This window comes from Pygoscelis adeliae, unplaced genomic scaffold (genome assembly GCF_000699105.1).
Source record: "Pygoscelis adeliae isolate BGI_AS28 unplaced genomic scaffold, ASM69910v1 Scaffold664, whole genome shotgun sequence".
NCBI classification, from domain to species: Eukaryota; Metazoa; Chordata; class Aves; order Sphenisciformes; family Spheniscidae; genus Pygoscelis; species Pygoscelis adeliae.
In genome coordinates, this window is record NW_008824762.1 from 1,231,827 (window position 1) to 1,255,527 (window position 23,701).

Below are 23,701 nucleotides of genomic sequence, written 5' to 3' on the forward strand. Positions count from 1 at the left end.
GAGCAGTCTATTGCGACCATCGGGTGAGGAGTCGTACCTTTGAGCGCTGCTGGACTGTGGGAGCAGTGAGGGGCCAGTACAACAAAAGCCCCAGGAACCAGCAGCGTTTCTCAGCGACTGACCCCTGTCTGGAAAGCCGAACTGACTGACCATATTCCAGTACGGATGCTACCAGTCTGCCACTCGCAGCTACCGTCTGGAGTAATAGCAGGCAGTAATTACTGCAGAAATTATATCAAAGTAATTAAATCCAAAGTTTGAATACCAACACACTATTACTGAAGCACGGAGTCATTCTTACCCCGTAAAATTATTATGCTTTACTTGATGCTGAAAGTACTGCATCCCACACAGACCCTTTACTTAGAAGAGTAAGATAGTCATCATAGACAAGATTTACTGCATAAGACCTAGAGCGCTGTCCCAAATCCAGCTACTAGTAGTGCCACAATTACAAAAATTAGTATTACTATTAAGCCATTTCCACATTTAGTAGCGTTTTTTTCAAGTTTATGAAGAGTGGAAAATAGTTCCAAAGCAATTCATAAAGCATGTTAAGAGAGAATTATGCAGAGGGACGCTGGCTGACTTGCTCAGCTAGCCCATTGTCACGGACCTCTCCCATTATACTAAATTACCATTTTTCCACTAACTGTGGCCACAAGAGCTGGTCCAAACTACTATTAGAAGTAAATAATGCTTTAAAACTGGGGAGAGGAAATCAGCACCAGAATACTGCACATTAATCTCTTCCATATAAGCCACTCGAGCACTGTCATGGCTGGTCCCAGTTTGTGAGGCAGAAGACTCAGAACAAGAGAAAGAACTGTGCATTATGGGGTAGGGCTCAGAGACTAAACAAAGTTTAAACTGAACCAGATCAGTTCCATTTTCAAAATTACCTGACTCTGATACAGAGACTGAAAACAAGCACCGTGTGTTCTGAATTATGCTTCCAATATTTCTGTATTCTCAATTTGTGAATTTATGCTAATAAGAAACAGAATCAATATTTTTCTGAAGCACGTTTGTCGTATAAGCAGGACAGCTCTACCATACATACTCCTTCCAGTATGATAAAGATTTATACTAACCTATTTTGAACCAACAGATCAAGATCCATGTTATTTCATAGGTTGTTCCTAAAGTTCTACAAACTCTCAGCAAAAAAACCCACCTCATAATACAACACCAAGTAGCATAACCGTTACAATATTAAGCAGATGTTATTTAAAAAGCATTCTGCCACAAACCACCACGACCTCCTCAAATTTTCTAGAAATATACTGCAGTCTTCATTAACAAAAAAACCCCGAACTCAGGAATCTTTCCTTCACACCTCTGCTTCCAACTCACCTTATGACAAGTCAAAATGCTTTTTGATTCAATAACTTCTGTAGTGACACTGCACTGTTTAGCAGTTACAATGGTTTTACGGCATGGTTAATAAATAGATTATAAATGACAAGGGAAAAACAGCTTTTATTTCAGCAACTTCTCAACAAGAGCAAGAAAAATGAGGAAAACGGAGCACAGAACTTATTTGTATTTACTAACGCTTTCCTTGAGTTTACTTTGGAGACAGCGTCCCTCTTTCTCCTCCATCTTCAAACTTCAAAATATTTCCAAACAATTTGTTAGAATTTTAAGACAGGTTAAGTCATAAGTATAAATTAGCTCCCAGTTTAAAAATATTATCTAAAGTGCTCCTATCAGGATTTGTTCAGCTCAATGAATGATTTTTATTTAAGCATTTTAAAAAACAATGTTTTGTTAGGCAGACACAATAATCAGATAAATAATATTTCAAACATCAGTACAAACTTCATTTACAAAACCTTTCCAGAATTCTTCTGAAAAAGGGTCTTCAGCTGATAAAAATAAATTCTATTAATTACCCTGAAAACGAGACAGGTATAACCAGGATCCAGTCACTGGATAATATCTTTCCTGTGGTAAGATTTAGTTCCTTTTTTCCTTTCACATTCACCCATGAGAGCACATATATTGCTAAGTAAATATGTGGCTATATAGATGCTTATAAAAAAAGTCTTTTAAAGGACCTGTCAGAAATTTCAACTCCATATTTTTAGTTATGGAAACAGGTACATGGATCCACAGTTTTAACAAAATGCACACATGAAGGACATCATTTCCGGAAGCGTTTAAATAGTGGATGGATGTGTTTATTTGAAGATGCCTTACTCCGTGAAGAGTGGTATTCCATGTAAACTGCATCATCTGCTCCTGACATAGAGCTCATTGTGCCCGTACGACGTGACACCTGCCAAGGGGAGAAAGAACACGAGCTTAGTGTGTGACTAGATAGACCAACTCTAACCTACTGAGGCCCGCTGGCTACTGGGCAGCACTGTTCATTTTGTGACTTTAATGCCAAAAAGCCTTCAAAGTTTTTTTTCTTAAGAAGAATATCTACAAAGAAAGTTACTGCCTGCCACTCACCGTAAGTATACAAATATACGTAAGGTTGAATATGGAAAGATACCTTAGAGTGGGAATTCCTAATGCATTTCAGCACAATGCCATTTAGCTAAAAATTAACCCTAAAAAATTAATTACCACATTGTAGCTTGATTTGAACATATGTATCAATAAATGTTTCAGGCTATTTATTTTTCTTATATCTGTTGCTAAAAACGTCAAACTACTACCTACAATAATAGTACTTCTCTTGAAAGTGAACAAAAGTGGCCCATATGCTTCTGCCCTCTGGGCATGAGGAAATCGGGGCGTGATTCAAGGAGCACAGTGCCACCACAAAAAAGTATGTGCTCTGACATACATGTATCTTAAAAATGTTTTAAAATATTTTCATTGCTTGTCACTTAAAAGATTTACCTCAAAATCTATAACGATAGATCTGTCATCTTCTCCCTCAAATACAATGGAGAAGGACATGAATTCCATGTCTAACTTCTTTCTAGTGCCCAACAAGTGAATTACTCAAATAGTTACGTGCTAATGCAGCTTAAAAAAATAAATCTGTTCTCCAGTGTTTCACAAAGATACTAGGGCATCAATGATGGCATCACATTTAGAATTAAAATGGAACGGTCCGGTTCTGTCACATTTATGGTAATCCTTTTCAAAGCATTCTTCATTACCTGAGCTGACTTTGAACCATATTCTCCAGCGACTACTTCCTCCTCAGCATCCAGGTCAGATGCTTGCAGGACTTTCTGGAGAAGCTGCTGCTGTTCTTCTTTGGATGAAAATGAAAGTTCTTCTTCTTCCATGCCTGCAAGCTTTGTTATGACCTAAGAAACAGAGCACAGTACAAGGTGAGGACTCTTCCTCCTCAGCGTTAGCTATTCAAAACCAAGACAAGGATTTCTGATTCCATATCCTGCTGGAACTGCCTTCACCTTTTATTAGTGGTCTGAACAGCTTAACACTATGGATAGCACAGATACATATAAAATCTTGCTAAGTGGTGTTTAAAGGTCCCTTCCAACCCAAACTATTCTATGATTCTGTATATATACACGCACACATCCCCTGTTATATTCTAGCTGGAAATGCAAAATACAAACCTTTGGGGAAAAAAAAAAGAAAATAAAAAAGAAAAGCTCTGGACAGAGAATGTCAGCCAAACACTATCCATACCAGCTTGACCAGGAACCTGACCAAAGCACATAGAGCTCAGATGCGTATTCAACTTACTGCAAGGTTAGATTTATGCTGTGGGCTCTAGATTTGTCTAGTTTAAGAACTAGTACTTGATATTTAACAAAAATAATCCACTAGCTTTCCAGACACTGAGAATTTTAGCAATAAACGTTGAGGAATACAGGAAAAAAAAACCCCTAACAAATGGAGACGTATGATCAGTTGTTGAGAGACGGTGCAGCAACCTGCAACAAAGCATCAGCAGCAGAGCAAAATGACTCTTTCAATGTTTGTGTACTTAGACACAAGATAACTTAGCTGTTACCTCTGTTCTCTTTGACATTCTTAGTAACTCGTTTGATAACCGTGGATGCAGGGCACATGCCATCTACTGGCAGTATAGTGCCATATACTCCATTAGCTGAAAAACCTCCTCTTCTGAAGAACTAAAAAGCTCTCAAGCTTCTGTTACAAAGCTTTACAATAAGCAGCCTGCTTTCTTAATTAGAGGTATTTTGAAAATTTCACAAGAATTTTTCCTGCAATTAAATTCATTCTGGTAAACACATGTTTATACATGTGAATCTCAGTTTCCCCACTATGTTTCCAACTTGAAGAGGATTTGAGAAAGACATTCTAATTCAGCCATTTCCCTTGATTCTGTAGTGTTTCCCCTCCTCATCTTCCTTTTTCAGCTTATCTCTTGAGTCAATACAATTAGAAACTAATTACCTCAGTAATCTGGGCTGGATCTGATCACAAAGACTGGAAAGAAATCCACATTAGATGCAAAGTACTGTTTTTGAAAAACAGGGTAGTGAAACACTGGAAGGAATAATCAGTGTTGTGAGCTGTTGTCAATGGCAATTTCTAATTCGAAAATGAATGTCTTTCTGAGAAATGTCCTAGCTTTAAGAATCCATTCAGGGAAGCAACCTGTCCTACTATATGGCTAAAGGAACACTATGGTGTGTCCCCCGTCCCCCCCCTTCCTGTTTATTTAGAAGCACATGTGCTATGATCATCTCAAAAACAAAGAAAAAGGAGTCATGAAAAGCAATTTTAAATTGCATTAGCCTGTTTCCAGTTGTGGTTGCAAAACTTTCTAACGTGATTCATAGAATGGAAAGAATTCCCACTGCATCATTGTTTTTTTAAGCTGTTCAACAGATGCAAAGTTTAAAGTTATCCGCAATCCTTTGATATAGTGAGGAGTTCTGCTATTTGTTTAAAATTTAATATATCCTACATTCATCCTCTAAATAAAAACACAATACAGTAAATAACTAAACTATGGTTAGCTAACCAAAAAAACCCGCTAGATAATTAGACTCCAAGCAGTAAATTGTGATGACAAGGCTCCTATTTAAGAAGCAAAGACAAAATAAGTGATTTAGCAAAAAAATATTATTCCAGTCCTCTTTTTGATGAAAGGCAGAGAATGGAGCTATTGAGAGATGGCAAGAAGTAAGTCCTAGGAAAAAAGTGAAAACTGTTATCCTTTTAAAGGAGTACTGAATTTTTAATAATTTAGGCGTTAGGATCAAAAATTCTGAAGAAGAGGACATCAGCACTGAAATAACTACCTAAAGATGAGGTAGAATCTCTATATTTGGCAGAAGAAGGCGGCAAACATCTGCTGGGAATGACATACATAGTTGATCCTGGCTTGGAATGTAGAAACACACTAGATGGTCTCTTGAAAGTTTCTTCCAGCCCTATTATTCTTTGATGCCAGCTATGACTAAGGCTTAAAGTTTGGCAAACAGAAGAAAATAGGTATTCTAACATTTTGTTCCTAAATTGCGAATAAAGAACATTCCAGTACTGGTCAGCTAAAATGTTGCTCCAGATACTCAGCTGCCACGTGCACTGCTTTTTTTCCCCCATATTACACCAAAGCTCCTAGGTCTAGGTCTTCCTTGCAAAACAAAATCCCTCTATTTTATCCTCTTTCTTAGTTCTAAAATCAAAGGCGTTCACATATAAGTAAAGGGATTTCTCTAATCTTCTTGGCTATAGCCACGTAGATGCATTTGCTGTAATTAGTTGCAGCTTAGTACTGATCTACAATTTTGTCAAAATACATTCACTACAAAGCAAAACAAGGTTTTTACCTCTAAAGACCATGACACGTCTGTTACAGTGTAAGGACCCCCTTAAAGCTCTCTTTAATGGGCCAGTGATTACAGAGCAATTATTTACTTCAGCATAGCTGCAGTTCACAGAGGTTTTACCCATAGGGATGTCCCCGTACTGCATGCATGCCTCATGAGGAAAAGCTCTTAAATAGCTAGCCTCAAGTGCAATCCAGCGGACACTGCTTGCCCTTGCAGCTCGTGCAATCCTTGCGTGATTCTGTCAACGCCATAAGCTTGAGCTTGTTCCCTAAAGGCAGATATGGGAGCCTTATCTTTTATTCTTCTTCTCAGCAATGTTTCTTATTGGGAAGACTTCTAATCTGAGCAGTAAACTCCAGTTTTGTAAAGGAGTAATTTACCCAAAAGCAAGAGCTATCATGACACTCTGTTGCCTTTAACAACCCAATAGATGAGCATATGGGGCAGCCCATGGATTAAAAGGAAAAAAAAATGAGATACACCGTGAAATCCATAAAATAGAGGAGCTTTGGTGGAATGAGATTTTATGTTTGGAAGAAGACGACATAGAGAGAGACATAATAAACTGAAGTACAAGGGGTGATCAATTTTCAAGTATGTCTGGAGAAATGAGACAGCATTAAGTCCTTTACAAAAGGGAAACTTCTGACTTTCAAGTCATGGCTCTGTTACACTGTCAACACTGAAAATGTTCTCTGTTTTGAGGAGTATGTTTTAGTTGTAGGTAGGAAGACTTCTACTCTGCAGTAACTGTCTTTTCCTGCAGTAAATTCTGTCATTTCTTAATCAATTAACATTCAACCCAGTGATTTTGGTGATAGACTTAATTCCATGCAGAGAAAATTACAAGAGGAAGGTCAAACTGTTGGTAGAGGCTAAATAAGCAGTCTGAAGACCTCCATTAGCCAGAACAGTTTCTGCTAACACAGAGCCACCGTATCAACACGTCTGCATCCTCACTGATTTTCTGTACCACTGCAGGCTTTGGACAGCGTTGTGGGAATGGTGCACCAGATTCGTGCGTGGACGAAGATCCCCAAAAGGTATTTCTTTTGGAACGGGTTGCTTGCTAGACACTTCAGACACCTAACTTAATGATTCCCGGAGTCAGATGTATGAATGTAGGACAGATGAACCCTGCCCGTTGCATGTTGTCTTTAGCCACAAGGAAGAAGATTTTCTCCCCATAGTGAAATACGGGTCTGAGACTGGAGTTCTTTGGAAATTATTTGTGACTTGTGATGTTTCGGAAGTTTTCTGCATTGCTGCTGGCCACTACGACATGAACATCTATCAACAATGCTTTAGGCACAACCAGTATGATAACGTTTAATAATAGGAGGCCTGCACAGATGGACAACTGAAGAGCATGAATATAAACCAACCATGCAAGTAATGTGCTGCTTCACTCCCCAGCAGGTGCTTCATTTGAAGTTAGAATACTTACCTTTCTAGAAGCTGTACTAAGCTACTTGTATCTACACTCACAGTAATATAGATGATAAAACAATACCGGAACAGTTCTTGCTTGCGAGCAAAACCTTCATTAATACATTCCATAACTGGAATTCTCAAGTATTTGACCTAATACTAACATGAAAGAACATGAAAGTTATATTCTTAGGCCACAAGTATAATAAATAGAAGGGACAAGCTACCTTGAAGCTATAACCTTGATCTACAAGAAACCGTTGTCGCTTTGTTGAATATGCCATTTCCTGAGTGTCTTGGGATACAAGAGAATAAAAAAAGGCATTGTATTCCTCTGCAACCATGCCTAGGAGACAAAGACACCGAGTGATTAGTTCCATTTGGAACACTGCAACCAAGAACAAAAAAGGACTGAATACTGAAAACAGGTGTTTAAATAAGTTGTCTCTCCACAAAAACAATCTGCAAAGTTTAGCTGCACCCAGAGGTTACACGAACTGACTGACAAAGTACACAGCATGGAAATTCCTACTCGTGTTCTTAATAACTTGAGAATGGGTGAAAAGGAAAACATGGAAAAGGAAATGTAGACTAACGCAATTACACTGGTGCTCTGAGAAGAACCTGCTTCTTTATTATGCTAGGCAAGGTGAAAGATAAAATTGTTTTTAAGTCTATTATGTAAAGAAGTAAAAAGTCAAGAGCAAGGATGGCAACACACGTCAAAAAAACTCAATAGAAAAAGACAAAGGAAAAGTTTTATCAATGCAAACTGGTGTTTGCAGTGTTTTTGCATTAAAAAAGGCGAGACAAAGATATTTAGCTAAGAATTCATAGAGCTATTTGAAGCCCAGGATATACCAGGCTGCGTATAATTTATTTTTTTTAAACTTACAGTTCTTAAGATCTATTACCCAAATAGCACTGGGTTCTCTTTTAAAACCCAAGTTTTCGCTAAGACTGTTAATTCACTAACATGGGTTTTGTATGCATTTTCAAACAAAGCCTCAGCTGTAACAAGCACAAACTTCACATAAAATGAGTGTATGCAGATCTTAAGTGCAAGCAGAAAGTGTGTTAAGAATCATTTTTCTAAACAAAAAGCTCCTTGGTTGTTTTGCAAAACCACAACCTGTTGGAAACCAAATCCCATTTTTAAAAGAAAGTAATCTGCAGTATCAAAAATGTGCTTTCTAGAGACTTGCTTTTCAGAGCAATAGTATGATTTTTTAAAAACGATTTCATGTTGACGAAGTTATCAAGGAATGAAAAAGTGAAAGAACTACCAAAGAACAGAAAGTGCATCTTCCTTCAGCTTTTTTTGTCCTGTGGAAGTTTTCCCGACAAAAAACTTTACTGACCCAGAATATGCTTCATTTTCATTTACTGGTATATAGGCACATATTCTCTTTGACTAAACCGTAATTCAAGGACAATATAAGGTAGTATCATGAACATCCAGTTTCTCTGCAATTCTACCATACTATGATCCAAGGCCCAGAGCCCAACCACCACCTCATTTACCTTTTTTGGCTCTCAGCACTCGTCCCAGTCTTTGAGCCTCCTGTCTTCGAGACCCACCATGGGACGAAATCTGAATCAGAACATTGGCTTCCGGCAGATCGAAGGATGTGTCACCTACCTGTAACAGAGAAGCAGCCTCTGAGCACCATCTTATTTCCATATATCATAAACAAAGACTTAATACAAAGTACACCTTTGTGAGCTGCAATGCAATGATGTCAAATGCACAACACGCACTTATAACTTACTCTTAAATAAAGTTCGCTCTGAAGATAGGTACAAGGACACACTGAATGTCCTCCCTTACCTTGGAAATGAAAATAGTGTTGATTTTTGGATTGTGCTTGAAGTTTTGTAGAATTTGCATTCTTTCTCCTTGTGCAGTAGGACCATATATAAAGGGTCTGAAAAGAAGAGAACATATGCAAATTAAATCAACTTAAGAGTTCTCAATCATTTCTTACGAGGTACTAAGATACCACGTCAGGGAGCGCAGTACACATCTGAACTGATATAAAAACAAAACAGATTCTGGTACAGCTTACAGTTTACTTTTAGCTCGTTTGGCTCGTTATGGCAGCTACCCAGTTGTTTGTGGAACCCTTTGCAGCAACCCAGTCTGGCAGAAATAAACTCTGACAGTTATAAATGTTTTGCAATTATGTGCACCAATGGAGCTGTATATCAACAGACTGAATACATTTGCTAAGCCTACATGAAAGACTGAAGGCAGCTGTTAAAGTAAGAGATTTTTTTCCCTCAAATCTACTGAACTAGCACGTTGACAGCTGCAACCTTTGCTTCCTATTTAAACACTTGAAAATCCACGCTTCTCTATCAACAATATGCTGAGTGTCACAAGCTGGCTGTTGGATGTTGTTCTGGGGAAATTATTTTTGCTTTTGAAGCTAACCTCTTGCTCCTCCTAATACCTTCTGGACCTACTGAAATGAGAACAAGGTCCCAAACGTTCAATGGCCACGAGCAGCTCACAGTGGCATTTCACCTAAGGTTTCTAATGTTTGACGATGAATCACCTGGAACATTTAATATCTCAATTCAGAAGGCTCACACAAATTCTCAGTCACCCACAGACTTCATGAGTAACTTGGGCTACCATGAGTTTTCCAAGATTCTCTCTAGAGTCTGGCTGTTTTCTTCCTGCATAAGCAGAGTTTAAAAAAAAAAAAAAGCTAGAAACAGCAAAGCCCACATAAAAAATGAGAGGCATGCAGGAGTGCACAGCCACTGCTTTTTCATCTGTTACACTACTTTTCCAAATGCTCACTAACAAGCATTTCCAAATAACAGGAGTCAAGTTCTACAATTTCTATTTGTTCACGCTTCCATACATTATTTCTAGCACAAGAAACCAACCCCACATGTTTCATTTAACTTTTAATATTGCACATACACTGGTGGTAGCTGAACATAAACATGCAGTGCACGGTGCTAAGGTTTTCTATTCTTATCAACTAATTACTGTGCGTTGGTTCCTCTTGCTTTCTTTACTACAGACTTCATTCTAGTTTCTCTTTTACCAAACAATCCTAGTCACCTCTAATCTAATTCTTCTAGTGTATTTAACCAGATTTTTAGAAAAACTCAACAAAAAAATGAAAGTGGCAAATGAGTCAACTCTGAATACCGTTATTATTCAATCAGTAGCATTCAGTAATAATTTTTAATCCTTATTTGAAATTTCATTTAGTATTTAAATTGTGATGATTTTGATCCCCAACAAAACTTAAATGGAAGATTTAAACTGAAACTGAAACTAAAGCATTTGCGAGCCTTCTGTTTCTTAAAGCCACCAAGAAAGGGTTCAAACACATTTTAAGAACAGAATAACCTAGAACTCCTGGCTATCAATCCTCTATTTTACCCCCCCCCAGATCCTACTTGACAAGGATTCATCAACACATATCTGAGTACCTTCCTGAACCTAGAACACCCAATGCTAGATTGATTTTATTTTTTGTTTTAAATGACCCCTTTTCCTCACTGCAAAAAGATATTTGAGGGATCTGCAAAGATAGCTCCCCCTCCCATTAACTGACCTAACTGTCAAAACCTTGGAGGCATAGTCCTTCAGAAACAGCAATTTAAAGAAATGAATAACACCAGTAAAAAACAGTCAGCACATGAGCTATACGACATTGGATGACAGACTCATGACAGTGTAAAAACTGGCTAAGCAAATTTGAATTCTGTGGCCCCCCAAAATTGTAGTTAAAATAATTCCTGTCACGTGCATGGTCTTTCCCTGCCAGTACCAAGGGAAAAGGGGGGGTGAGGGAGGAGCCGGCAGAGGCAGCCAGACGATGGCCATCTCTCTCCCTCCACTCAGGAGCCCACCCACCCTACGTGCTTGGATCAGGGCATGAGAAGTGCAACGGGAATTGTCCTCCCGCTGGGCCAGCACAGGCTGGGCAGACAGCCTCGGCCATTACCGCCGTACCTGCTGAGCCACTCTCTCCTCCTTACACATACAATTCCTGCCCCACCCAAACTAACAAGCAGTTCCCTTTGTTTCAGCATGCTCAGAGCAAACTGTGATAGACAATTCTCTGGTTAAAATAAAGACTCCCTCACCTTTATCCAGCACTGCAAGCCTCCTTTCTTTTAACACTGACGACCGTATAACCCGGAGCTCCATACATGATGTGAGGAACGGAGAATGCACTCAAGAACATGAAAAGCGAGCACCTAATATTTCTTCAACTGGTTTTCCTGTCATGCTTCTACAGCGTCTACCCCACTTAACAATTGCCGTGCTACTCAGCAAGCACCCCTCCCAGCATCGCCTTTGCTGAAGGCTTTTTCTGTGGTGCACTGAACAGTGCTAGAGACATTCCAGAGGCATCATTATGGCTAATCTCTGTCCAGACAGATTAAAAACAATGATGAAAGAGACCATGGGTGTTGGAATTCATCCAGCACCATTAGCTCTGCTTATTATTTGATGTCATAGCAAGCCAGCACAACACGGCTGTTAAACTACAGTCAAAACTGATCATGAACTTTGCAAAGCGTAAGGCTTGTTTGTGGTTTTGCTAAGAAGTACTGCTGAAATTCCTAGACATGAAATCATACACAGTTAAAACGCCCCACAGCTTCCAGCAAGCAAGGCGTTATTTGGGCTTGTCAAAGAAAGGATGAGGCCAGCTTCTATTGCTTATTTTCCCCAATAATTGCTCTGTGCCTGATCCTGGCAAACACTCTCCCTGATCATCCCTCCCCAGACCCTACAAGCACACTGATGCTAACCCCTCATTAAACTCTGTTTGTACCACCTCCCGTAACTACACTCACTTTAGAGTCATTTAAGGCAGTTGAGGAGCTCATGGGAGCAGTATCTGTTTGTTTATTAAACGATTACAGCAGTTCTAGGCAGTGCACTGGTACAGCAAAGATCCCCAAAAAGTTTGTCTTAGGTTTTCTAGACAAGGTTAAGACCTTTTGAGAACCTGAAGAGGAACACTCTGGGTCCCAAAAGACCTTGAAAGATCCAGAGAGTGTTTATTTGAAAACCTTCGTCTCAGAGAGACAGAGGAAGCTACCGTCCGTTAAAGAAATAGTTCTAGTGATATTTTTTAAAGCCCCTCATTTTTCCACTGTCTTTTAATAATAATAATATGGAGAAGTACTAACAGTCTTTCACAGAAATCTTGGATGAAAACTCCTCTGAGGCAAGTGCTAAACAGAGGTTCTTTTCAAACAGTTCTACACCAAAATACTGCTGCAGTGCCAATAAAATCCACCCAAAAAAACACCCTCCTGAGCTCCTTTTTATACAGGAGGATTGGAGTTAAATCAAAGAATTACAAGAAATATCTAAAGACTACTGAAAGCTGCGAGATTACAAGGCAATTTTCCAGGAAGGAGGAAAACAACAGTGCCATCGTTGGTTGTGAACACTTACTTCCCAAGTCTGATTGCGTACTCCTTCAGTGCAAACACATTGTCAGCAAATACGATGATTTTATCATTTCGTCGCTCATGAAACTTAATCAGGAACTGGCAGGCTCTGAATTTATTTGGGTTCATGGTGTACAGCAGTATCCGTTTCTTTGTTTTGATAGCTACATATTCTCTATAAAATTCAGGTGACATTGGGCACCAAACCTAGAATTAAAAAACAGACACACACAAAGTAACCCTCCGTTATTGATTTATTTTATTCCTGTGGGAACTGAAAAGATATCGGGGGGGATGACAACGCATTATAACTTTCTGTATAGCACAGGCCACAAATTTTAACACACTAATTCCTGTACTAAAATGAAAGATACCGATTGGTGTAGTCTCCAGCACTGCCAAGCTCTGTTTAACCTCATTAATATTCTGGCCTTCCAAGTGCTTCGGCAGCGAGATATACGACAGAAATAGGCAGCGGGATTGGAACAGGACTGGAAGATATTTCCTTTATATTTCATACTTAATAATTTTACTGAACGCTACTACTTTTTACAGAGCAATAATTAAGGGAATGAACTGACTGTGTAATCACCCTGTCGCAGCAGTCAGCTTTTTCCATACAAATTATTTTTCATCCATATTCTGAAAGCTCAGAGACACACTTAGTCTTCATTATAGAACAAATGTACCAACCTTTTTTCCATATACCCACCAAGGAGTGACCTTTATTTTAACAACTATTGAGTCTACAACTTTCAAAACACTAGGATTGATTAGAAGCTTTCATCAGGTTTCCCTAAGCAATTATTTTATTATGTAAATACATATCATAGTACTGCACAAGTCTAGGCTTACTGAGATATTTTTTCTGCTGTAGCATGAAAACAGAAGAAATTATGAATTTAAAAGTTTATGCCAATGCAATGATACTATCTATAGCATATAATGACACTATTTATAGCGCATATAATTTAGAAGACATTCATTCTGCAGTACATGGGTTATTCCCCCATATCCATTGCACAGTACAAATTAACAGAATACTGCACAGAAAAGCCTCTTTCATAACCACTGTTCAGCTAAGGAAGTTATGTGACAATTTATAGGAGTTTACTTAAACAACCTGAATTGTTCTGTACTGTTAAGAACTACTTTTTTGTTTCAAAACTTTTTCCCAGTGAGTTAAATGCTAGATGAGGCTTTTTTTCAACCCTTGACTACATTAACAATAAATGTATGCATTGAATAGGCTCCATTGTTATTGTATGCTGTCTACATGAAAGACTTAAAATTCTTAAATCAGAAGAGAATATTTCAAAGTGAGAATGAGGTATGAATACTGAACATTTGATTGTAGTAGAGTAATTCATCTATTGCTCAATGCCTCTGACTACATGGCAAACCGCATATATTTTGATTGGTATTTGCACACTCTTCTGGATTTGAAAATGGATAAAATCTACTTCTCACCCCAATGATCTTTTCATTTTTACATTTTGCAAGACGCACACTCCAAGCCAAAAACTTAGTATGGCAGCTGGGAAAGGGATTATTTGTAAATTACAAAACTCTGAAAATATAGTTAAAGAATAGACTTGTTCTCTTTTTTTAAACTTCTTTTAACTTTTTTAACTGTGCTGCTTGTTCGCTTTTAGAGCAGTGAAAGAGTAGTACCTGCAATGAACATGACCATGACCATGACCATGACCTGCCTTAGCAGACAGCAGCACTGCCCTCTCTTGCACCCTGGAAAGAACTGCACTTAAAGAGCAAACCAGACATCTTTCTTGTCTATGGGGAATAGGGCAAGTTGATTAAAGATGCTACTTCTCAGCAACATGTCAAGAAAATCCAAACAAATATGCAATGCAGTTGTGCATGTATTAGACTTGTTATTTACCAGCCATCAACATTGCTTTTTTTGATTCTTTGCTTTTGCTAGTCCCATGGAATGTTACTTCAAAACACTGGCCTAACGAACATAAAATTGCAGAATTTGCACATCATTCAGAACAAAGGTAGCCCATGCTTCACTTCTCAATGTCTAAAGGGCAGTTCAGGGACTGAGAAGAATTATGCTCTCAAGGCAGAATTAACCGAAGTGCCTAAACAGTCAAATTTGAATTTGCAGACTGGTTACTCTCCCTTCAACCTAGTTACTTTCTAGATGCTCTTCACTGGCATTCTATTACTTAAAAATAGTTGTGGGGTTTTTTCCTTCTATAACCTCCAGTTTGCACAAAGTTCAAAAGGAGAACAGCTGACCTGCATCTACATCTTTTATTCCAGTACCAGAGCTAGGAAGAATTGCATGAAACTACCAAGACAGATTTTAAAAAAAAAAAAGCCCTAACAACAAGCAACAACAAAAAACAACACACACACACCCCCAAACAACGAAAAAAACCCACAAAAAAAAGAAAAAAAAAACACCAGGAAAAATCCAAGAGACTGTTAAGGTATGAAACTCCACCATAGCAAGTTGTAGCTGCTAAAACTTTACTTCCATTCAATGGGAGTCCAGACAAGTTCATGAAAAAGAAACCCACTGATGGTTACACAGAAACCATGTAAAGCTCATAAATGATTAAGGGCTTGGAGAAGCATCAGGAGAAGTAACAGATATGTTTGCCCTGTTTTTATACTCTTCTCTTCCCTACGTATCTTACTTGACAATTATCAGAGACAATATGTGAAGTTAGACCTTTAGTCTGACCCAGAAAGCTTACTGTAACGTTCTAATGTGCCTGTGTGAAAAGCTTCCGCTTCTCTGATACCGGATTTTTCTCTCATCCATATGCTGGAAAGAACAGAGCTCACACCCCGTTATAGTAAAAAGAAATAGTAAGATCCAGCCCTATGTTTTCAATTTTCACCCTCAGGCATTCAGGCTTGAAATAAGCAGGTCTTTTCTTACGGGTTTTTTAAAACGTTCTACTATCCTTCTTTGTTTTAAGTGTTACAAGAATTTTCTTCCAACGACTACAGACTGTCTACCACTGGAAGTCTCTAAAAAGCAGCTTCCAGCATACCGCCTGACGTTACGCTCATCATAACATGATGTTACGCTACCACAGAGAACCGAGCTTAAGATACGAAGTCAAGTCAGACAACACGAATGTCAGCTGCATCAAACCAGGTCTACGCTACTGCAACCACTGTTCACATTGCCAAATGCTGACTTGGAGACAGCTGATCAAACGCCACAAACCCCGCAAAGAGAAGGAGTGCTGAAGTCACTCTGAAGAACACGTGGCTGAAGAACTTGTGGCTACTGGATTTGCCACACGTTCATATTGACCAGCAACAGCCTTGCCTAAGCTACAAAATACATGAAAAGTCATAAGGGCACCTGTTTTTCCCAGTTAAATACTTAAATTTTTATACAACTTCCTTAAAAAAAAAGAAAAAGTTATAAGCATACTAAATAAACACTAGTAGTACCAAAAAGCAGAGCATCACCTCAGCACACTGGACTTTAGCAATGTAGCCACTGTTCTGCAGCTCCATCCAGTTGGCTTCATAGAGCTTTGGTCCGATCAGGAAGTTCAGGTCAACAATTTTATCATCTTCTCTGACCAGGGTAGCAGTCAGCCCCAGTTTACAATGAGCTTGTACAATAGTGAGCACACGTCTGAACATTTTTGCTAAGAAATGCAAGACAAATTTTCTGTTTACTTTCCTGAATGGATTTAGAAGACAAATACTGCAACTTAAAAAAAAACACTTTCATCAACTCCTGAACACAAAGCAAGCACAGCGTTGGGAAATTTTACCCCATTTCACATACACTTCTAACAAATCTGTGTTACAGCAAAACTTCACACTGATTGCAGCTTTAATTTACATCTTCAGTGTACTCTGAAAATCCCAGTAAACCTTCTGGCATCTGTATTATTTCCCGAGAGAAAATTAATATACTTAGCGGTTACATGGCTTGTTTTAGGTCATATAGTATTTCATAGAAAGAACTATGACACAAGGACTCTTGGCTGATTCTGCCACATTCAGGACTTCTAGTATATGGCAGAATTACTCATCTTTAATATTGCTAGAGATCCTGTAATTGCAGAATCTGAAGATACAGAGGAGCTTCTATACCTTAATTTTTATAAAACCAAGAAAGAACAAATGTGAAAGAATGGAGGCGGCAATATGCTACTTTGATAAAATGGCAGTTAATCATCAAGGTCTACTTCTGAAATCCATCCTTTCTGTAGACACCAAATTATATTCAAATGAAATAATGAGAACAAGGTAGAGCAGCTAACAGAATCCTGGGTGGTATTTTTAGCCAGGATTATTCCACAGACACTTGAATACCACGTTATTGCTTTCCAAGAGTATAGATCACAATAACATAGTAATTTCAAATACAACAGCTTTTTCTGGACAGTAATCACTATGGTTACTCATATTTTATTGAGCAGAAATAGATATTAAAAGCTAGCCTACAGTGCCACTGCATCTCAAAAGACAAGAAGGCAGACGAATTCCTCTCCTTTTCAAATTTGTCTACAGCAAAACTATACAAATGTAATTCAGGTATCTTAAGAGCACTTTATCAACCTACACAGAAGGAGAAAGCGCTTGTATTTTATACTGCCATTATAGAAAACACAGTGTCTAATTAGAAGGATTTCAGCAAAACTAATGGTCAGCTAAACTCTGCAGTATCAGGGGGAAAAAAAAAGAAAGAAAGTAGAACAAGGCAGTTTACTTGTCTCAAAACCCTAAGCCACAGGTTTACTCACTATGTTAATCATGAGAAAGACAGCAAAAAACCACCACTTCTAAAAGAGCAGAGTAACATTAACAGTGTATGTAACGTGAAAGGTTTGCACACCATTTCCTTACCAGGGATAGTATGTACTTCGTCAAGTATCATAAGGCCCCACTCTTGACTTTTAAGCCACTCCATTACTCTTTCTGCTTCCCAGGATCTTTTCGTCGTGTGTCCCAACATGGAGTATGTGCTGATAGCAATAGAACAGCCGATGGGCTTGTCTTTGGCATCAGAAGTGAACCGACATATCTGACTGTCGTCAATGGTGGACCACATCTTGAACTGGGCTTTCCACTGCTCTACCGACACTGCAGAATTACCAAGGACCAGACACCGCTTGCGGACAGTGCATGCAGCTGTCACTCCAACTAGAGACTTGCCAGCACCTGCAGGGGAAGAAGAGCGATATTCATTAGTCATCTCTCAGATATCACTGGAGTAGGAGGGGGAAAGAAAAAAAAAAAAGAGCAGAGGAAAAGAGGAAAACTGAGAGGATATGAAATCACGTAAGGGCAAATTCTTCGTTGTTTCTTTACTATAACAGTCTTAAAGAAATGAAGTATTCACTTCTAAAAAAACAGCTGGATTGTCTACTGGACTCATAACTGTATTTTCTCAAGAAAATCACTGTAAACAATGGCTTCGCCAATTAGAAGCAATCATTTTAGTGCTTTCGTAATTTCAAAAGCATGTTAAATTCCGAGTGGCTACAGAAAGCTTCCCCTAGAGGTGATCTATCCCACTGCCCCCGTCAGCTACATTCATTCCCCCACACAGCAGGTCCTTAAATCTTTCCATTCCTCCTTCACACTTCTTCCGGCATCCCTTACACACCCTCTTAGGCCCTCGCCGTATCTCCCGCGTGCCCCCTCCATCCCCAATACCAAGGGCACTGTCATGCAGCCTCCTGCTCTCTACCTTTTCCATCGCTTCCCATAGGTCGTCCCAATGTGCACATTCCTCACTTCTTTCTCAAGCTCCCCTACCCAGAACTTGTGCATACAAGCGCTTTTCTTCCTTGCACCCCCCTTATGCCATATTTGTATTCCCAGTTCCCCCCAGTCTCCCTACTCCCAACTAAGGAACAAACGATTCCAATGGCAGCAGCTTTACATTTCACTGGAAGGTCAGCAGAGCTGACTTACAGGCAACAGTGAAAGCGTGAATGGTAATCTGAAGCTACCACAACCGCAAATCAGTTCTTCAGTCACTACAGGGATGCTGACAGCACTCTTAAGCAGATGCTTGGCAGCTCTATCAACCGGGCTCTCCCTCACCACAGCCTTGCCACCCGCTCACTAAAAACCAACAGGACTCTGCATACTGGTACCCAGAAGAGTCCCTACTACTGTTTGAAATCTCAGCAGCTGTCATATTTGGAAGTTACTTTACTACAGGCAAATAAAGAACAAAACCCCTAAAAATCAACGAGCAACTTACCACATGGCAAGACAATAACACCAGATCTGGCTCGCCCATTTCCAAACATCTTCCTTAGGCTTTTCTCTTGATAGGGCCTGAGGACAGCTGTAGGTTTCAGATCTATATTAATATCGGGATTCACGGAATCATTTCTGAAATCATATTCTGCCAGCAAGGGGTACTCCAAATGGATACAACGCTTCTGAAGTTCTTCAATCATCTCCTGAAGAGGAAACAAAGCTTCCCATGGTAAATCCTCCACGTCTGAATTAACTCTTTTTTCTTCCAAACAACCAGATTATATAGTACCATGTGAAGCTACATTTATCTTTTATGCTTGTGAAGTCTGCAAGAGTTAAAGTTTATTCCAAAAACTTTATTCGTGACCACCCCCGCCCCCCTCAAACATTTTAAATAACAGTCGATATTAGAGAGGGATATTTAGACAGATGGAAGAACATGACGCATTAATCTCAGATGTGTTGTTTATCCGACAGTGACTAAACTACACCCTGAAGTCCTGCAATAAAGAGCTCAACAACAGACACAAAAGGTTGTGTGTGTTACACACAAGGACCCACCAAAGCTGCACATCTGTTATCTGGAAAATCTCCATACCCTGGTAATGCAGTTATTCTACCACGATGACAGGCTGAGTCAACCACCAAGAGGTTGTTGGTTTGGGTTGGGCTTTTTAAAAAAAACAAAATAGCTACCAAGTTATCTTTTTAAAAATTTTCCCTGGTAAGACATCATTGGAATCACCAAGCCCAGAAACAACTCGAGAAATTTTACAAAAGCTCTCTGAGGGTCAAGTCAGGACTGTGCTCCAACCTCCAGCTACCCTTCTCAAGCTAAGACATCAGAACCATCGAGAGTTCCTTCTGCAGATACGAATCACAGAACAAAAACAGGAAAAAAAAACCCAACACCAAAAAGAAAAAAGCAAGCTGTGAAACCAACAGCAGATTTGCCCTCCACTGAATTCTTGCTTGTCTTGCACAAAGCAACACTAAGCTGCCTGTGACAGGAACCTCCCTTAGTCTCTGGAGCCTTTCTCTAGCCTGTGAGCACTATGCCTTACGGGCAAGGAAGGAACACCACCCAGTCTGCCGCCCTCTGAAGAAGAAGATCCTAAGATTTTGGAAGGCGAGAGGAAAGAAACATTAATGACTTCCAGTGATCTCCCCTATCAAACAAAGAGCCACAGTACTTTGCGTTAAGTTCTCATGCTTATTTGCAAGTCCTGGGCACATTCCCCAAAGCAACAAATGCAGAGACTAAAATACTCATACCTGCTTGACTTCAAAAGACACTGTCTGGGTTTCCTCCTCCTCCTCCTCATCTTTGTCCATCTGTTCATAAAACTCAAATAAGTCAGCTGGGACATCTGGCTTATTCTGAGCATCTGTTCCCTGTGATGTCGACGGACCAAAGCCACCTTCACTGGATTTGGAAATCTGAAATAGATGGACAGGAATTTTCACCAAGGGTTTCACTAGAGACACATTCCGTGCCTCCCCCCGGCCCAGTTTGGGCTCATTAAGGAAGCACAGGTCATTGCTGACAGAACGGAAAGCTACTGCTGATACAACAAACAAACAATAACCACTCCAAACTACTCAACAGTTTATCTACTGTTAATTCAGTAATTTTAAAACATGCCCAAACATACCGCTGATTTACTTGTAAATGTCTCTGTAATGAGCTCTGTTTCTTCACCCTCAGCATTTCTCAGGCGACAGTCTCTAATTACGTGGTCTTGCAGAAGCTGCTGAATGACATCAGGGTGGGTACTTTCCACAAAATACCTAAAATTAAAGAACAAAGAAAACATTTTTTATGAACTAATCAACTGAATAACTTACAGGAAGAGTGGCACAGATGCTTAAATATATAGCTATCCCAGATGCACTCTCAAGTATCCAACCTTCAGGGTGGTATTTCAAAATAAAGAAATTATGGCAATCAAAATTTTTAAAAGATGCCTCATACCAAAAGCATCACATACTTTGCAGTTATCCATCTTGCTCAAATGTTCTCTAACATAACACGAGTGGGAAAACTCCAGCAGAACTGCCTAGAGAGAGCTCTCACATACATGTCTTATTTGTGACATGTGACACAAGTCAATTTTTTTGAGACTGAATTGAGATGAGCCTGTGAAAACACTGGGTGTGGTGTTTTAAAGTCCTGCCCGCAGGACCGAAAAAGCCCAAAAACCAAAAATCCAAAGCCTCCAAAACACAAACCATCTAAAAATTTAAATTAGTGCATCCTGAAATTGTCTCTCTCCCTGGAGATTCATCAGTAATGATGCTGGTCGGAGATCACAGTTAAAATATGATCCAAGAGAGACTTAAGTCTTAAGTGACACAGGAGAAATCTTTTTCTCAGAAACACCTAGGAAGAGGACAAAAACCCGCTAGTAATACTAGCGTTAGTTCTACCCAAAGCAGCGGGTTCAAAAAAGCAGCTGCACAAGCAAAGCATTATTGTCCCAGGGCTTATCTATGGCTGCCAGACAACGGAGAACTTTCTAAAAGGAATAAAAGGAGAAAGAGAAAACACAGGCAAGGCAGACTTTTAGGCTTCAGGTCTCTGCTGTCTCCTTCCTTTCCCTCTCCCTACCGCAGAATCACAGGTTTGGATAAAACTGGTCAGCCCTAAACTAGCTGACCTCTCAAGGTCCCTTCCAACATTATCTTCCAGGTTTAAAACAAATCAGCCTCAACCCAGCAACAAGCACACACCTCTTGCCAATGGATTTGCTTATCCTTCCTGAATAATGGATTACAAGTCAGAATACACAAGACTGAAGGACAGCTGTAGAAAAACTTGTCTAACCAGGCTCATATAAATGAGGAGTGAATGAAACAATTATCTGAAAACCTTAAGGATATATTGCAAGTCCAAGCAATAAAGAAATTAGAGCTAGAATATAAAATTCGCAACCTACTTTAAAAAATGCAATGGTAACCAGTAGGAGCTCAGGACAACCAAACTGAATTCGTTGACTAATGTATTAAACACTTTCAACAACTGAAAAAGTGATCTTGTATTGACAGATGCTACACTCAGCTGGGAGCTGCAAGACTCAACAGCTGCAGAGACCACTCATTTAAGCACAGCTGTGCATTTAGAGGACTTCCTCTGCCACACTAGTTAAGGAAGAAGACACTTACCTGTTATGTTTCAGCACCAGCTTCACCTTCCCATAGCTGACAGTACACAGCTACAAACGAACAAGAGCAGTCGTTAGGAATATGCAGAAGAGCGATTCTATGTGTGGGACCAAATCCTGCAACGCAGTCGGAGTCTTTGTGGGGAAGCGTGGTATCATAAAACATTCACTTGCAAAGTCGTTATGCTTACGGCACAAACCTGAAAAGGTATTTTCAGAAGACGCACACACCGTCTCACGCAGGAGGTCGGTCACAAATACCCAGTTTTTATACCCAATTCCAATGTGCTTCCAAGACTGCAAGACCATACTTGCAGGAGAAGGTAGGCTATGTTTGATAGTGCCCGGCTATTCCAGACTGCTTCCCACATTCATAGCCTTCTTCCAGAGCAAATCTGGGGAAACTTTCCCCGCGTACAATTCCTACTGGCTGGAAGCATGCACACAGATGCTTGGATATACTTTTTTTTTTTTTTCTTTAAAAGGTATAAACCCCACACGGGATATACTGTGAAAATAGTATGTGTGCAGCAATATACTATAGAAAAAGACAAAAAATAAAACAAAGCCTCTGTTCTCTTGAAACAGTGACAGAATAGAGTAAGACGGTAAAAACAATGAATGATTAAAAAAGAAATCAATTAAGCAGAGGCAGCAGGAAAGGATCTCACTGGTAGCAGTAGATATATTTCCAGTGCCAATAAAATGCTCTTACCTTGATAAACTGAATTATTCCATCTGGGACACCAGTCTTGCTCAGTTTTTGTAAATACTCCGTGATGTCGCTCGTTTGTAAGCCAACACTAACAGCAGCATACAGTGAGTAAGCAGTCAGCTTGTACTCGTGAATGTGGGTTGGTCTGCACACAGGCTCGGCAATGGCAACCAAAAAATCCTGTGCGTATTTGTAAACTGGAGAAAAGGCTTCCAGAAAAATATGGCCATCAGGAGCCTATAGAAACAAAAGGAAACACTGAAGGCACAACAGCGTTAGCTGAACAGAATCAGGAATTTCCTATAAAGCGGCCGTTGTGATGTAGAGACACTCCACTATTGAGGTAGCAATGCATCACAGGGTTTCAAAAAAAGCACTTGCCCTAACAATGAAGTTACCAGAAAAAGAAGAAGAAAGGAGACTCAGGAACATACAACTTCTGCCTTCAACTTTTGTCCAGACGTTGATTTGTCTGTGTCCCTTCCACAGCACTAAGACTAAACCGCACCCAGATCGTTTAAGCTTTTCCAGACTGACACGTTGGGGTATTTTTTTCTTTTTCAATGCTAAACAAATTGCTTGAGCAGAGGCAAGCTTCCAGGCCCGCTCCCCTGAAACAAAACAAAACTCCTCACTCGTTTTACATAGGGCGAAGGGAGGAGGGAAGATGGCACTTGTGTGTCACAGCATTCAGTAACAGAAGCCCTGCAGACACCGGCAAGGCAACCCCCTCTTCTCTATACGCCTGTACTCCTGGCCACGCCTGGGACAGGTTTAACCGATCTCCCCTTCAGGGCAGAGAAAACAAACGGCACCAGCTACAGCCGATGAGACCAGCCTGTCCTAAGGCTGCCTCATTCCAACATACAAACCCCGTTGCTGCGTCGCTGCAACAACGGATCCCACTCGTGTCACTAGCCAACACCCTCACTTCCACGAGACGTTTCCCCTCCCTCCCAGAAACATCC

The 23,701-nt window shown here is 39.8% G+C and overlaps 1 protein-coding gene across 1 annotated transcript in view; it reads right to left on the reverse strand.

Annotated features, from left to right (window-relative positions):
- Positions 1-1,464: 1,464 nt before the first annotated feature.
- ERCC3 (excision repair cross-complementation group 3) overlaps positions 1,465-23,701 on the reverse strand; it is a 22,825-nt gene continuing 588 nt past the window's right edge. Inside the window, exons 2-14 of the mRNA XM_009323545.1 lie at positions 22,734-22,970; positions 22,020-22,069; positions 20,510-20,645; positions 20,130-20,294; positions 18,853-19,057; positions 17,484-17,798; positions 16,089-16,273; positions 12,631-12,833; positions 9,013-9,109; positions 8,706-8,823; positions 7,409-7,527; positions 3,126-3,278; positions 1,465-2,284 (exon numbers count right to left, since the gene is read on the reverse strand). Of these exons, the coding sequence (XP_009321820.1) occupies positions 2,150-2,284; positions 3,126-3,278; positions 7,409-7,527; positions 8,706-8,823; positions 9,013-9,109; positions 12,631-12,833; positions 16,089-16,273; positions 17,484-17,798; positions 18,853-19,057; positions 20,130-20,294; positions 20,510-20,645; positions 22,020-22,069; positions 22,734-22,970 (2,118 nt within the window). The 3' untranslated portion in view covers positions 1,465-2,149. The remainder of the gene's footprint in view (positions 2,285-3,125; positions 3,279-7,408; positions 7,528-8,705; positions 8,824-9,012; positions 9,110-12,630; positions 12,834-16,088; positions 16,274-17,483; positions 17,799-18,852; positions 19,058-20,129; positions 20,295-20,509; positions 20,646-22,019; positions 22,070-22,733; positions 22,971-23,701) is intronic.